The following is a 15,340-nucleotide window of genomic DNA, read 5'->3' on the forward strand; positions in this document are numbered from 1 at the left end:
GCTGCTGTAACTGTTCTATAGTGATACCTTCTTTTAGCATGACCTGTGCGTTTAAAAGTCTCACTTCCAACAAGCTCGAGAGCAAAAAGAAGAAAAAGGAAAAGCGATGATCGTCGATACGGGCGTTGCTGCGCGCGTGTGCGAGGGGAGACGGCTGTTTATTTAAATGGCCTGGCGCCGACTGTGGCCATCAGCTTGCTGCTGGCGATTGCTGCTTTTGTTTCCCGTTTAGGTAATTTGGGGCTTTGCCTGTTATTTGCGTCCATCGATGCCGCGAGGTGCAGTCTAGGAGGGGGCCTGCGAACTTGTTCTGGCGAAGTTCGGGCTCTCCCCTCGATACGCGCTGGTTAGTCGCCGTTAACCATACACGCCTTCTTCTCTACCTTTGATTTTGCACGAAACCGCGCGCGGCCAATTGTCTTCTCGTTTCTGTAGCAGTGTTTGCGACGTCTTTCTGGGGCTGTTAGCTTTTCTTCGGGCGCCGAAGTTTGTCGTTGCGTTATTTCGGCGTCCGCTTGCAAAGGGCGGAAGGAGGCTAACTGCTCAGCGTCCGCCCACTTAATCTGCATCGCTCGAACAGCGACGTCCGGTCTCGAGGTCAGGGTCGGGGTGCCGGCCTCCCCAGAATCGCGTTTTCTGGGCATTGCGCATTAACCGTCGACACAAGAGGGTTTGTTCACCTTAACCATCTTATTCGGCAAGCCGGGTGCAATTGGACGAAACTCTTCCTAGTAAACGGATGTCGTCTACTTATTGAGCAGCGCATTGCAAGCGTCGTGCGGTGATCTTGCGGAGCGTCTTTCGGCGTTGCTCGTCAGGGCTAAATTGCAGATCTGCCCTTGTATAATCTATACCGTAATATAGATGCGACCGTCTCTCTGATGCAAACGCCTGCGTGAATGTTGTGTCGTGACTAGGAGGTGCACCTATGCACCGCGTTGAATTAGAGCGCCCATCTACGAGACACCATCGAGAGGCGGCCTTGCTCGCCAGTACTTCTTTCCATTACGAGGCAGCTATCTTCTTGTCTAGAAAGAATGTGGAGTGGATATGTGGATAGTGTGGCCTCGGCTGAGGTCGCCTACTGCGCAAACAGCGTGCCCACGCGCCCTCTTCCACATCCAGCGACGGTGCTTGGGATTTGCCCACAGAGCGTCGGGTAGTAATTTTACCAGATATATCTACTACCCTTCCGTACTCGGGACAAGTAAAAGGAGCGGGCCAGCACAGGTGGATGGAAGGATAGGCAGTCACGCGGGCATCTAATAATTGCCACTGCTGGCTGGCCCGCCGCGGTTCAGACAAGACATCAGGAACTAGCAAGAGACATCGGCCTGGCTCTCGTCGTTCGCCATCGTGCTCTTCACTCTGCTATGCCTTCGCTGGTGTCATCAGATGGAGTGAGAGAGCTGCTGTCACTTCTTTCCCTGCGCGGCGGCATTGTGTCGCGCATGCGCAATGCAGATTTATTGCTTCTGCGTGCCAGGCTACTGGCTTGCATTTCAGATCTGCGAGACGGATAGGACGGGTTCGCAGGAAGGTAACAAGAGGTCAGTCTACGAGTACGGTATGAAATATAGCGCATCGGTTCAATCCGCTTCTCGCGCCGCTCGCTGTCCGTCGTGGCAGCTGCGGCGGCAGTTTTCCTAATTCCATTGTTCGTGCATTCCTTGCTCCCAATGCTCCCCCCCCCCCCCCCCCTCCTATTCCTCCCAGCCCGCTTCACTGTGGCAGCCGAGTGTGACGTTTGTGATGGGCGTAGTGGGGCTGGTCGAATGGCGACGGAGCGGCCCTCTCGTAGTCGTCGCCACCGCCGCTGGGGAGCGTACCGCTGGCCGAGTTCGCGGAAGAAAGTGGACGGAGGATGAGGAGGAGGAAGAATGGAGGGCGGCCGTGGCGTACGCGTTGCTTGCGTGACGGGAGAGACTTGACGGTTGAGCGCAGATACTTTCCGATGCGCTCGATCAACCTCTTGAAAAGTGCGCCATCGCTCGAGGCGATGGTGTAGCGTTGGTCGGCTTTGCTCTTTCTCTCTCTTCTTCCCGAGCGCGGAGAGAAAGCGGCCGCGGAGCATCGGTGCATCATCCAGCTCCTTCCTCCTCTTGTGCCTGAATGGCTCGTGTGTGCGCGCGCGCCTGCGTTCTTGGGCGAGTGCTCCCGTCAGCCGCTCGTCCATTTCGGCGCCCCGCGGTGGAGCTCTCGCGTTGTGCTGGCGATTTTATTGTTTCACTTTGTCCATCCTCGTTCGAGCTAAAAGGGCCGAGCCCCCCCCCCCCCCCCCCCCCCCCCCCCCCCCCCCCCCCCCCGTCGTTCAAGTTTTATGTGCAGGGCTTTGATCTTCTCTCGTTAGGTTTTTGTTAATACGTCCCTTGCAGTGATTCTTTTTTTTTTTTTTTTTCGATAGCGGGAACTCGCGCGTTCACCTTCTGTGCGGTCGCTCCGGTCAGTTTGCCGTGTGCGAAAGAGGGAGGTGGACCGCAAGCGCGGTAAATTGGCATTCGCTCGTTCCCTGCTTGTTCTCCTGGCGTACAAAAGTTCACTAAGCGTGAAACACTTTTAGCTGCCGTCCTGCACAATCGCTGGTGTCAACTTCTCTCGAAAACTGCGGTGAACCAGAGAGAGAACATACGACACCAAGCAAGGAGTCTGAAAAAAGAAGCGAACTTGTCGCAGCTGTTCTTGTTCGCTGATCCTCGCGCGGGATGTGTTATTTCGATAATGACCAGTAGACGTTTCTCTCTCTCTCACGAGTTCATGTTGTCCTTCAGTTCTGCAAGAAAACGAGCTGTGGTCAGCAGTGTTCACCCCCCCCCCCTTCCTCCCCCCCCCCTTTTTTTTTTGTTTCTGTCTGCAAATTTAAGTTTCCCCGTTAACCTCGCCGCCCTGGCCTCCAGGAAGAGATCGGGTGCGTTCTGTAATACCAAAGTGGGCCACGGTTTTGCCCGCGGCCCCCATTGCGTATCGTGTTCGCCAGGGGGCGTCAGATTTGCTTGTCCGTCCGTGCCATGCACTGACAAAAACGGACGCATTGAAACGCGAGTGAAATCGGTGACCTAGCAGGGTCTAAAGCCTTGCCAGTCAGTGCAGTTCTTTGCGGGGCGCGCCTTCTGTCCCTTGCATGCGACTGGGAACCGTGGTTATTCCTCTGGGGTTGGAGCCGCGGGCGCTTTCCCCTCTATTTCGGCAAAACAAGTACTGGTGAGACAAGGGACCCGTTTCGGCGCCACCGCAAAGGCGGCCGCCGTTTCTTGGCGAACGGCGCGCGCGTGCTTGGGTCCTTTCGTTCCGCGAGGCTTGCGCGGGTAATTCGGCCGAAGCGCGCACAGCCGCCGTGGCCGGCGCAGTCCGAGAAAGGGCCTTCCCTTCCTCCCTTGGCCGCTCCCTTTGGCCTTCCTCCGTCGCGTGATCCTTCCCGCTGGCCTTTGGAAAAAGGAATGGCCACCCGAAAAGAGCGAGGGAGAGAGTACGCCGCTGGTGCGGTAACGTAATAAAACCTCCGAGCTGGTCTGGGGGAAAGAAAGCGGTGCCCGTTTAATGATCTCACGGGCTGCTCGTCGTCGTTGTTTCTTTTACTCTGTTCCTCGCTGCAAGTCTTATTTTGCACTCCCGCGCGCGGATCTCCGTTTACAGTGCGGCCGGGCCTTTTATATTTTCATTCGTTCTATCTCTTCCTTTATATGTTTGTCTTTTTTTTTTTTTTATTGGCTCGCTTTTTTTTTTAACATCCCTGGTCGTGATTCTTTTTACTTCCAAGTTGTGCCGGCATTTCGAGGCCGCCTTTTGTTGCCTCTACCGTTCTTGTTTGCCTGGATACAGTAAGTTAGTGCGTGCTTTTGCAGTTTGTTTTTGTTTTATTTTTTTTCTTCGTGTACTGAAAAGCTTCGCTCACGTACAACTTCCTCGCTTTCTGTAAGTTCTACCTCGCTTCGCTGCACGCACACTCACACGCGCGGGTGAGCCCGCTCCTTAGCTGCGCCTCTCTGCGGTCTTCGTCTCGATCTTTGGCGTTCTTGTGTAGCACACTGTGTTCTCTTCCCTGGCCCCGCTTGCGTATTCGGTGTGTGGCGCTCTCTCATTTCGTGTTTACGCTGCGTCTCTCTAGTTGCTGCTGCTTGCGCTTTACGATGTCCGTTCGTTCGGTTCGCGCCGTCTCCTTCGCTAGCCGCCTTCCATTGGTTTTTGTTTTTCGCGTTTTTTTTTTTCGCCCGCACTTATTTCTTCCACGTCGTTATTCGCGAGTACCCACTCTTTCTTTCCTTCTTCGTTCTTACTCCGAGCACTGTGCTATGACGAACGAGCTCGACCGGGCTTGGGCAGCGTCGTTCGCATCTCCCTCTCGCATCCTGCAGTCGCAATGTTCTTACCCTCAGCTTTTTGTAACAGGTAGTGCTGGTATCACTGGTATATCAAACTTTGCACTTCCGAGAATACCCGGCGTACCGGGCCTAATTTGGTACACCACGATTTTTTTTTCACGTTTGTATGTTTGTTTTACTGTAAGGCACGCACATTTTGCTTGCATCATGCCGTTACCACCCAAACTTAAGCCATGGTGGGCAGTATTATTCAGCGCTGGCGCCCTCTATCGGCACTTTATGAACTCCACATATTTGTACTTGTTGCGTTTTGGTGTTTTGATTCCCCCTGTGCAGTGCCCTCTTCACGGTAAACAAATCGAATGAAGTAAGAGAGAGAAGTGCATGCTATTATCGATCGACTAGACGATGACACGCACAGCAGGCCAGTAAATCATCCCATGAAAAATAAAAGAAAGGTTGGTTGGTTGGTTGGTTTGTGGGGTTTAACGTCCCAAAGCAACTCAGGCTATGAGAGACGCCGTAGTGGAGGACTCCGGAAATTTCGACCACCTGGGGTTCTTTAACGTGCACTGACATCGCACAGCACACGGACGCCTTGCTTTTCGCCTCCACCGAAAAGCGGCCGCCGAGGCCGGGATTCGATCCCGCGTCCTTGGGAACAGTAGTCGAGCGTCGTAACCACTGCGCCACCCCGGCGGGGTTAAAAGAAAGGTTATTCGTTGTCTTGCGATCTGGACGCGTGTCGCCGAGATCAAAGCAGGTGTTGTTTACGGTTACCGTCACTGTGACGAAGCGGGCGTGACCCATCCCCAAGAGACGGCACGAGCCGAGAAAAACGCTAGGTGCGTAGTAGCTCCGATGAATTCGTGCGTAATGCATGTCACTATGCTCACGACGCATGAGGACCACACGAGTTGATGTGTATTTCGAAAGTGTTCGAAAAATGTAACAGGCTAGAAGCGTTTTCACGTCGTCCGCGACAATGGACGCTAAGCATAACAGAGACGTATACCGGCTTACCGGACGCCTACTGCGAAAGCGCAGTTGCAAGGTGTGATTTCTGCGCATACGTAGGAGACGTCCGTTTAAACTGTGTGCGTCTATGCCACTACGTCTCCGCTCTGCTAAATCTACCCGATAATCTACTGTGCAGTTAGTCTGCTCCGCTCAAAAGCCGGTATAAATTTTGCAGGCCGGTTTTGTATTGACAATACAGGCCCGCTATGAATTGCGAAGAGGTTGAAGGAAGCCTCGTATGGGTAGATCTTTTTAGAGTTCTCAAATCGTATCATGTTGTTGATGCAGTCTGTCGCAGAGGCCTTGGATCCGGTAGTAGTGAGCCTAAGCCCTTTGTGTCGTTCCTTTCCGCAGACATGGAGCAAAGCATCCAGCTTGAAGACGGCAGTGGAGGTCACTCGCCCAGCCGTAGGCGGACCGCCGCAGTCCTCTGCCAGCACACAAGGCTCCGGCCGCAGCAGCAGCAGCTGCTAACGGATTCTCAGCAGACGAACAAGCCCGTTGAGAGGCGGCGCCAACAGCACCAGCACAACCAGCACAAGAACCAGCAACAGCAGCGCTCAGAGTTGCTGTCGGGGCCCGCGGTGGTGACGGCCCTTTTGTCCGCCACCACGACGGGTGGCGCACCTCAGTGCTGCGGACCCTGCTTGGGTGGGACCAGTGGTGCCATGGGGTGCACGGGAGTGGGAGGAGGCAGTGGGGGCAGCCCAGTGTTGCTCGACTCGGCGCTCCCCAGCGACAGCGACCCGAACCTCGAGCAGCACAGCTCCGAGGAAGAGCTCGAGGTCATCAACAACCGGGCCGGCTCGGCCGAGAAGCGCAAGTGGTCCCAGGCCAACCAACGCCGCACGAGGGGTGCCAGAGGTGAGCGGGAGCATGTCATCTCGATTTAACTCTAGCGCTCACCTTCGATCGATCGATCGAACAGTTAGTCAGTGAATCAATCAATCAATCAATCAATCAATCAATCAATCAATCAATCAATCAATCGATTCATTAGGTTAATCTGTGTAGTTTCGTTTCACTCAGGTGAAAGGGGGAAAAAGCGTCAGCTCTACAAGCGCAGCTTGACGAACCCCCTCCACTATAAAGCAGCAGGTACTTCATGAACTTGAGTAGCATAGATGGGACCCGTGAAGAGCGTAACGAAATGAAATGTCGACACCCTCAGTGCGCAGGTGACAGTACGGGAATCAACCAACGCCCTGAGGACCCAGTTTCCTCTTCCATTGTAGGCGATGTCTCCTTCCTTCCTGCGGCTCGCCCTTAGCGCTACGTCCCGTGACCTTGATGGTCGAGCCCCGACATTGCGCCGCTTTGTTCCTGCCGCCTACGGCTCGGGCTTCCTTCCGCCGCCGCGCTTTCTCCGTAAACGGTGTGCGCGATCGTGAGTAGGACCTACGTGCGACTTGCCGCCTCCTCGGCTCCTGGAAGGGGCGCGTCCGCAACCATTTTTACCGGAACGCATCATCTACAACTGCCTCGTTTTGTACGAGGCGTTCCGCAGGTTCGGGAACTAATTGATCGGGGCTGTCTAACATTTGTGCCACAGTTCTAATCCGTATTACGTCTTTTAATCGTTCCTTTATCGGCTCTACTGGTATTGGGATCAAAAATGCGAAGCTCCAAAGCGCGAGCCCCACGTATACCGAGTCACGCCGTTTTCACTAACGATTGATTGTCTTGCCGATTCATCTTTTTCGCCTCAACTTCTGGTAATCGCGGCCTTTCTTGCCGTTAGCTGGTAGTCGGTTTCAATGGTGGGCCGACAAGCGAAAACGCAACAAAAACAAAACGCATATCGAAAATTGTTTCATGGAGTTCAAAAGCTGTACAAGGAACCATATTTGGTAAAGGAAAGATTTTAAGAGGAATGCGGCCCCACAGCACGTAGAACGTTATTAGATACGTACTCCAACTTCGCTGGATGGCTGACCCCCAAAGCTGCCGCGGAACTTCGTCGTTTCAGTTTTCGCTTTTTGGAGTGCATTGGTGAGATGGTACGAGCGGGTGTAACGATGCGTCGCGTCATTTCTAAGTCTCGTAATGTTTACCGAATGTTTGTGTTGCTGACAGGTCTCCGCGCAGCGCGTCATTCAGGAAGCCGGACATGCAAACAGCGGCGATGGTGTCGCGTTAGCCCGAGGAGACGTTGAGCAAGAAGTAGACTGGAGCTTAATGCATCTCGTTTTACATGTTTGTCTACTGCGCTTCACCGACAGCGCCATATTTGCCTTGCGCTCGAGGTTTAGCAAGCTTTCCTCTTCTTTCTTTTTTTTTTTCTCGCTAATCTTGCTTGCGCTGTGTCCCTGTCCGCTGCTCCTATGCGCGGGTCGCTAAACATGCTCCAACCGTTCACTGGCCTATCGGCGGGGGTCAGCCGCTCGTAAAAAGGTCGCTTCGACAACAGGAGAGCCGCGCCGCGTGTCAGGCTGGCGTCCGTTCGGTTTCTTTTGTTTTTGTTGTTGTTGCGAAAGCAACACTACGCTAGTCGTCGAGCCATTTCGCGTGGCACAGCGTGGGCCAAGCTGCGCATGCGCGAGGAGCCGCGTGACGTCAGAGGTAGCAGCTGGTGTGGCGGGCAGTGTTGGAGCTGCCATCGCGGCCGCGCTCCGCTGCGCCTGTGCTGGAGGAGTGACGTTATAACCTCAGCCGGCGGCAGCTGCGCATCTCTCTCCGTTGGTTGTGCGGAGTACTATGGAGAAGGAGAGCCCGGCCGCTGCTCAGCGTGTAGCCTAAGCTATCCTGGCGTAGCCATGCAGTTGTTGATTTCGCAACTCAACTAAGTTTAACCGGAGCTAAACCACTACCAATATATATATATATATATATATATATATATATATATATATATATATATATATAATATTTTACTTTTGGCTTTGTACGTGCTATCGCAATGCAAATAAAGGTGAACTGGGACACGGCACGCGCTCCGCGATTTGCATTTCTTTTCGTCGCGCTTTTCTTCGTGGTCAGAGAAAGAAGCTGCAGTCGTCCGTGTGGTATCACGGATGGGATGACATCGTTGTTTGCTACCCAGGCACAAGTGACATACAAGGAAATGCGAACAGCGGAACAGGAAAGTCTGTGCGCCGCTTTTTTCACATTTTTTTTTAAATGTCTTGTACGTGCACGTGCTTTCAGAGGACACTCTCTTGAGTGGTGTTCGTCCTTGGTGACCCAGGCGGCAGTTCTGGGCTAAGCCCCGGAATTTATATGATATCGGTAAAGGCCTCGTGTCAGGTGGTACTCGTCGTCTTCACCGCTTCCGCCCGACTTCAAGGTCGCCCTCCGCCGGTGTCCGCAACGCTCCATTAATTTTCGCCAGGTGGCAGCCCCGGACACCTCTCTCTCTCTTTTCATCTCTCTCTCTCTCTCTCTCTCTCTCTCTCTCTCTCTCTCTCTCTCTCTGGTTTTAAGCGTGGAGCCTGAAATGGGGCTCGCTTTCTTTCCGGAGGGTGGAGATTTCGTCCTTTAATGTATCAGCTGTATCGCGCGCTTCAGTTGGAACTGACTCGATCCGAGGACAGGCCGTCGAGAACTCGTAACTAAGGCGCTCTCTGGTAAGAGAACACAAAACTAAACTTCGCTTCGTTGCCTTATCTGGCGCCGAGTCTCCACTTTTGTCCTCGTTAGCGCGCGCTCTCGAAAAACCCGTGTGCATCGCGCGTAGCCAGCGGCGTCGGCAGCGTTTTCAGCGCATCGCTCTCTCCACCTCCCGCTTCGCTAATCAGGCCCGCGGCGGCGTGCGTCTTGGCAGCGACGGTAACGGGAAATGAGGAATCCTTGAGCGAAACGAACGAGCCAAGAAAAAAAGTGAGGCTCGAGAAAGTGATCCGCTTCGGGCGCGACCGCCATCTTCTCCTGCAGCTGCTTTCGTTTCTTTTTTCGTGGCCGCAGTTTCTGGCAGCCTCTTAGCACCCGCTGCATACCGTCAAGCGGAACTTGGGCAGGTCGCGCCGAACGCTCGCGATCGCACGAGAGACGCCTACGGCGAGCTCAACAAATTCGCAATCTCCCCCCCACACACACCTTTTTTTTTTCACCTGTGCTTCATTTTTTTTTCTTCTTTTACCGTATCCTTTAAAAGCGGCGCTGCTTTTGGAACACCTCTCCACGGTGGACCGTGAAGGTCACACTGCGATGGCCGCTATCGTTGTGTTTGCGTGCGTAGCACTGCCTGTAGGTACAGCAGAAGCCTGCCTTGCTCGGCGACCGCCTCTTGGTCCACCTCATTTTCGGCGTTTCTTGCCCTCTCGCTGTTTCCGTGTCGGTTTGACACTGCGTCTCGGTCGCCTTTCTGCGCGCACGCGCGCTGCTTTATGTGTGCTGCACGGCCTTCCTTGGCTCCTTCCTGTTGGCGGCTTGTGTATCTCTCCTTTGTTGGTCGCCTCCCCTCCTCTCTTTGTATTCTCGCTCACGGTTGCGGAGGCGATAATGCCTGGCGCGGAAAGGTACACGTTCTGCATGCCGCCATCCTCTGCCCTCTATTTTTTTTTTTGTTCTGTTTTGATTTTTTAGGCGCTCCTTCGTGAGCCGTTCCCTTCTCCTCATTCCCGACGTGTGTTCGATGATTGCGACGATGCTTCTGGCGAGGCCGCGCTGTTGATGCAGCGCTTGGCAGCAGCAACTTGGCGCGCGCGCTCACGCGGTCGACTCATTAGAACGCGCGCCCTTTTTCGCCACACGACGAGCCTTCGTGCGCGTGTTTCTTTTCTTGCCTGTAGCCCGTACGCGCCACAACGACGGATATGTGGATGGCCACTCGGTTGCAAGCGTTGCTGCTGCTGCTGCTGCTGCTGACGAAGCTTAGTGGCGTGATCAGCCGCTTGCAAAAAGCCCGGTCTTTCGGCTTCCCCCTCCTCTCCTTTCTCTCCTGATTTGATGCGAAGGCTGTCCTGAAACAAGCGCGCGGAAAAGGGAGACGCGCTGCAGGTGCCCTGTCGCCGGGTGGGCTGGCGAATCGAGGCGGCGTGACTTCACGTGCTGGGGCAGTCGTTGGTGTTCCCGCGTCGCGGGTCTTTCTGGCGTGGCCCATTAATTAGTCCACCTCCTCTGCTTGGTGTAATGTTGATTTTGGGCGTTTTGCGCGCTGAATGGCGCGGAACCGCTCATTTTTTCATTTGCTGCTTCAATTTTCGAGCTAGATTTCTTACGCCTCCAGGAAAGTTCACACATATTTCGTTGTGCTGTGAAGCATCTCTAGGGATACAATTTCGTGCGGAATCCTGACCGCGCATTGCAGCCCAGTCTCGTGGAAGTCCCTTTAGTCTTCTTTTGCTCGCCGCCTGCCGTGGTGTTCGCGGCCGGCATCGAAGTTCCAAGTTCCCTATTGCTTCTCGAGTGTATATAGGTGCGACTGGGGATGCGCCTGTCCGGAAAAATGTGCGGCTGGGGAAGTGACAATGTGTTGCCCGCAGCAGGTTCATAGCCGTGCGCCTCATGAAGAAGGGCGGGAAGGGGTTGTGCCCCCCCCCCCCTCCCAACCCTCTTCCTTTTTTTCCCCCGATCATTCCCGATAATCCCGATGAAGTTTTGCGCGCTGAAGCCGCCAGCCTGTTACCGGAACTGTGTAAGATTTATTATTTTTTTTTGTCATAAAACATACACTTACTCGCAGAGAGGAGGCGCCTGAAAAGTTTCACAAAGCACGAAATGTGTACTGCTGCGCTCGTTCAAGCTCAAGATCAGCCCATTGCACAGTTTTATGATTAAATGAACTCCTTCATTCCTTTTTTTATTTCGAACCGTTGCCAGGAAGCTGGCTCCCGTTTGTTCGATGTCCTACCTCGTTGTTACGCTCTGCCTTACAGTGCGCGGGCATTCTGTGCTTGATTCGGGCCTGGGAGGCCGCATTCTTGTTGCAGCAGCGAAAGATTATACGTTGAAGTGTCCTTGCATCGTTTCGAGGCCGCTGGTGGCTCGCTCTTTGCGCACCGGCCGTCGCTTGATGGCTGTCGGCGGCTAGCGTGGGAAGATGTTGCAGGCGCGGCTCTCTTTGCGTCACTAATGAGAAATTTGCGCATCGTCGGGCTCTTGTGTTCCCCTCCCTTCTCTCTCCAGAGCGACAGAAAACGATACAGGCGGAAAAGATAGCGCTGTCTGGCAACGCGTCGGGGCCCTGTCGCCCTCGAGGTTGTGATAAGCAAGCGAGGCCAGCGGCAAGGGAGCGCTCAAGAGGGGGACGTTACGTGACGCGTCCACGATAAAGGCGCTCTTGTGTCTTTTTGCCAGTGCCGATCCCTTCACTCTGGCCGTCGGCTGTGCCGTGCTGCATTTCTTTCTTTTTTTATAACTTGAAACGGTGGGAGGGGGGCAGTTGGCGGCACGAATTACGTGCCATTTTTGGGTATAATTTTTAGCCTGGGCTGGGGCGCGAACCTGTCGTTATTATTGGCTGCTTAGTAATTATAAATCTGCGCTAAATGCCGTCTATTGCTGAAAGTTTCGTCTTGAAAATGAGTGGCTGTTTTCATTGAGATAGCAAACGTTTTAAGTGAGCTCTAGTTATCCGTCCTTCACCTTTCGTTGCTTGACGTACGTGCAGTTTTTATACTTGTGCAGCTGCCGAAAACAGTAGCGTAGCGGACGGTTTCTACCGCGATCACAAATAAACGCGCGCACAGCTGGCTGTATGTACTCTATATATAATTTCAGCTTGAGCTGGCGGAGTGGCCAGCGTAGGGCCAAAGGCGTTTCTCTGGTGCGCCTGATCGCCCGGGCTGTGCCAATCACACCGTAGCCCCGTTTCGTGCGGCTATGGAAGAGAGCAGTAGAGCCGTGGCACCTGACGACGCAAGCGGCAATATATATCGGCGGTGACGATGTTTCGAAGCAGAAGGGTACACGGTAAAATCGATGCCGCATCCTTTGAACATTTCGCCAGAAAGTAGCCGCAGCGTCTTTTTTTTTTTTTTTTATGTAAGGCTACTGCCGGTTCGGAATGATGTCCATGATGCATTACGAGCCGTTTTCATACTCACCAAGGACAGAAAGAAGCGCGAGTCGACGTAAAAAGCCTGCGACATAGGCAGAGCCGCCGTTTTTGTTCGAACACATTTTTGTTCTCCCTTCGTTGCCTGGCTCTCCTCTCGCCTGCTTTGTTGTCCGGTGACTCCGGTCGTTTGGCTACCCGAGGCGAGTGGCTCCCTGCCTCTTCCTTGTCAGCTGCCGCGAGACTGCATCCGGAGAGAGGGCGCTAGGTGTTCTCGTGCTGCGCGCCACCGCTCGTCTTCTCCGTCCCGTTTCCTCGTTGTGGCCCTGCGTGCCCGCGAGTCGTGAAGCGAACGGGCAAGCCCCGGCCGGGTCACGCCCCTCTCTGGCCGGCGCCGCAGATAGGCGTGACCCGCGCTGCGCTGGAGCCATGGTGCTGATGTGGTCGGCATCCGCTTCTTCGCGGCATGGTGTTTATATTGTCGCATAGCGAGCTATGCCTATGTCGCGCGCCGTTTTCCGGACCCGTGCACAGCCGGGGAGCGGTCCTTTTTTTCTTTTGCACCGCGTCGCTGTGCTTTCCCCTTCTTCTTGGGGGGGTATTCACGATGTACGCCGTTCGGAAAATGGTTAACGGCTGTGAAGGAGGCGAGCTGTTGAAAGCTCGCGTCCCAACCGGTTAACGCCTGAGGGCTTGGGGGCGACGGCTGAGAGCACGGACGGAGCTTTGTGTTTTGTGCCGTCTGCGTCCTTGCGGCCCATGTGTTTTTGGTTTACCTTTTGTGTGTTTGGGTGCCAGGCGGAGATGCGCCGCGTCTTCTAGAAATTCACGCGGTGCTCGCCAGGAAACAACCTCGCGGGCACCGGCGTCCTATTGGTTTCTCAGCTGTAAAGAAAGTCGTCTCATTGGCTCCGATAAGCGCATTTCCGCCTGGTAACAAACACTGCCTGGAGAATCCTGAAGAACGTGGACAGAGGGGTTCTGGCGGCAAGTAAGGGAGGACGGCGACCATCCGAGCTGCTGCTCGGGACCCCTGCTCGGAAGATGTCGCGTTGGCGGACTGATGTGTTGTTAATTTGAATTAGTTGTTTATTTGGTACTACTGGATTCGCTTTAATTATTGTTTGAGTTCATCTTTATTAAATTCAGTTAACTTGTATTATCAAACGAAATCGCCTGGTCCCTTTCTTCAATGCGGCGGAGCCGTCGTGCCGTCAAGAAAGTTCAACGTGCGAACACTTCGTTACAATATAGCACACGAAGCGGCCACGCTACTTTCCCGCAGGACAGGACCACTCCTTTTTGCCCCATGCGCAAGAACGTTCCCCGTATCAGAAAATAAACGTTTTTCGCTCACTCGCGCTCTGTCTTCCCCCTCATTCGGCTTCTCTCGAAGAGTGAAACGCGACGCGCTTTTGTGTACCACTAATTCTCTCGGTCTCCCCCACTTGTGTACAAGAGCTGCCAGTAAGCACGTTTTCTCCTCCTCCTTTAGCTCCTTTTTTTTTTTTTTTGGCGAGGTCATCCGTTTGAGCACTGCGCGGAGCACTTCGACGCTTATTGGTGTATTGGTACTGGTTTTGATGTATTGAGTCTTATTGGTACTCTTTCAACGTTCGCACCCGATGGTATTGGGATGATGACGCCGGTTGTTTAAAGTGAACCGGGGTCCACACTGGGCACGAGGACATGGAGCCGCAGACTCGGGATATAGTTTTAAACATATTTTATTAAAGCAGCTGGCTCAGCTTCGCTTACGCCTCGCCGTCACTGGGTTGCGTCGGCATAATGCGGCACGTGCTCCGAAGAAGGGCTCTCGTCACGACCAGGTGGTGGAATGCCGAATGCTGCCGCTGTGGCCTTCGTTCAGCTGGCGGTGGGATGAGCTGCCAGTCGTGGAGGCCAGGTTAGAGAGGGGCCGAACTTGAACGGCGGATAGACCTCGGACTCTCAGGTCGTGGCGCAGCCCCAGTATTCTGCCCTGCTCGTTTTCCGTTCGCCTTTTAATTTAAGCCCTCCGCTCCATTGTTGCGGCTCAGTTTCCCCGCCGTACGGGTTGACCGGTCTCCGTGGCTGCCGGCTGCCTCATTCGCCCTTTCGCAGGCCCCGTCTCAAGGGGGTAGTCGGCGGCTGTCCATATGTGGGCAGGTTTCCGTGCCGCGGTACCAAATATGGGCATGCGTAGAGTTTGGCCACTAGACGCCGGCATGACGCTGTCAGCAGTGTCCAGGAAGTGTCACTGACCGACGTCCGCAGCCCCGTGCACGCGCACGAGCCGTCACAGTATGCGTAGTCGATCGCACTTGTCTATGATGCTCAAGCGGTGCTTTGCGGAGGAACTAAAACGAAATTTTAGACCAGGTCCCGACTTTAACCGATCATGGTATGTGTGAAAATACTATATGTGCGATCCGCGCAGGCACAAACCCGTCGCCCCGTCTCTCTCTCTCTCTCTCTCTCTCTCTACTGTGCCGAATTCGCCTCCGCGTGCCATGCGAGCCCTTATAATATAGAAGAGCTCGCAGTCCTCGCTTTTCGACGCGCGCATCACTATTTCGTCCTGCTCGCATTTACTTTCGAGGCGAGGACACCCCGCTGTGTTCGGAACCGTCATCGCCTGTAGGGAGAGAAAGGAGACGAACGACACATGGACACGACGCAACCGCTGTCGCGCGCGACATGACAGGCACACAGTTTCGAGTAAGGGGAGTCCGCTTCTAAGCCGTCGATGGTTGACCTTCTTTTATAGCATTCATGAAAGTCCTTCCCGCTGCTGTAAAAATATCTTGTTACCTTCAGGAGTCTTTGCACACCCGGAATGTATTACGAGCCGCACGGTATGGCTCGGATGCAAACCCCTTGGACTTTAAACTTTTGACAAACACTGTACCTCTTTTTTTTTTCACGCGGCCGATTTGGCGCCCCGCATGCCTGTGGCGTTCTGTATCTCATGTGAACGATAGCGGCTCTTTTGCGCGGCTTTGCGGTGGTCCGCTCATAAGCGAGCGTATGTACAGTCTTTGTCAAAAGTATACGGCCCAAGAGGTTCGCTTCTAAGCTGTGTAAC

The 15,340-nt window shown here is 54.1% G+C and overlaps 1 protein-coding gene across 3 annotated transcripts in view; it reads left to right on the forward strand.

Moving 5' to 3' along the window:
- Reph (Regulator of eph expression) overlaps positions 1–15,340 on the forward strand; it is a 122,445-nt gene that overhangs the window by 45,140 nt on the left and 61,965 nt on the right. For all 3 annotated transcript variants that reach the window (XM_084582690.1, XM_084582688.1, XM_084582691.1), the window contains one exon: positions 5,691–6,200. In XM_084582690.1, coding sequence (XP_084438816.1) covers positions 5,691–6,200 — 510 coding nt within the window. The remainder of the gene's footprint in view (positions 1–5,690; positions 6,201–15,340) is intronic.

The sequence above is a fragment of the Amblyomma maculatum genome, chromosome 10, assembly GCF_055883805.1.
Source record: "Amblyomma maculatum isolate TAMU_Amacu chromosome 10, ASM5588380v1, whole genome shotgun sequence".
Classification (NCBI taxonomy): domain Eukaryota; kingdom Metazoa; phylum Arthropoda; class Arachnida; order Ixodida; family Ixodidae; genus Amblyomma; species Amblyomma maculatum.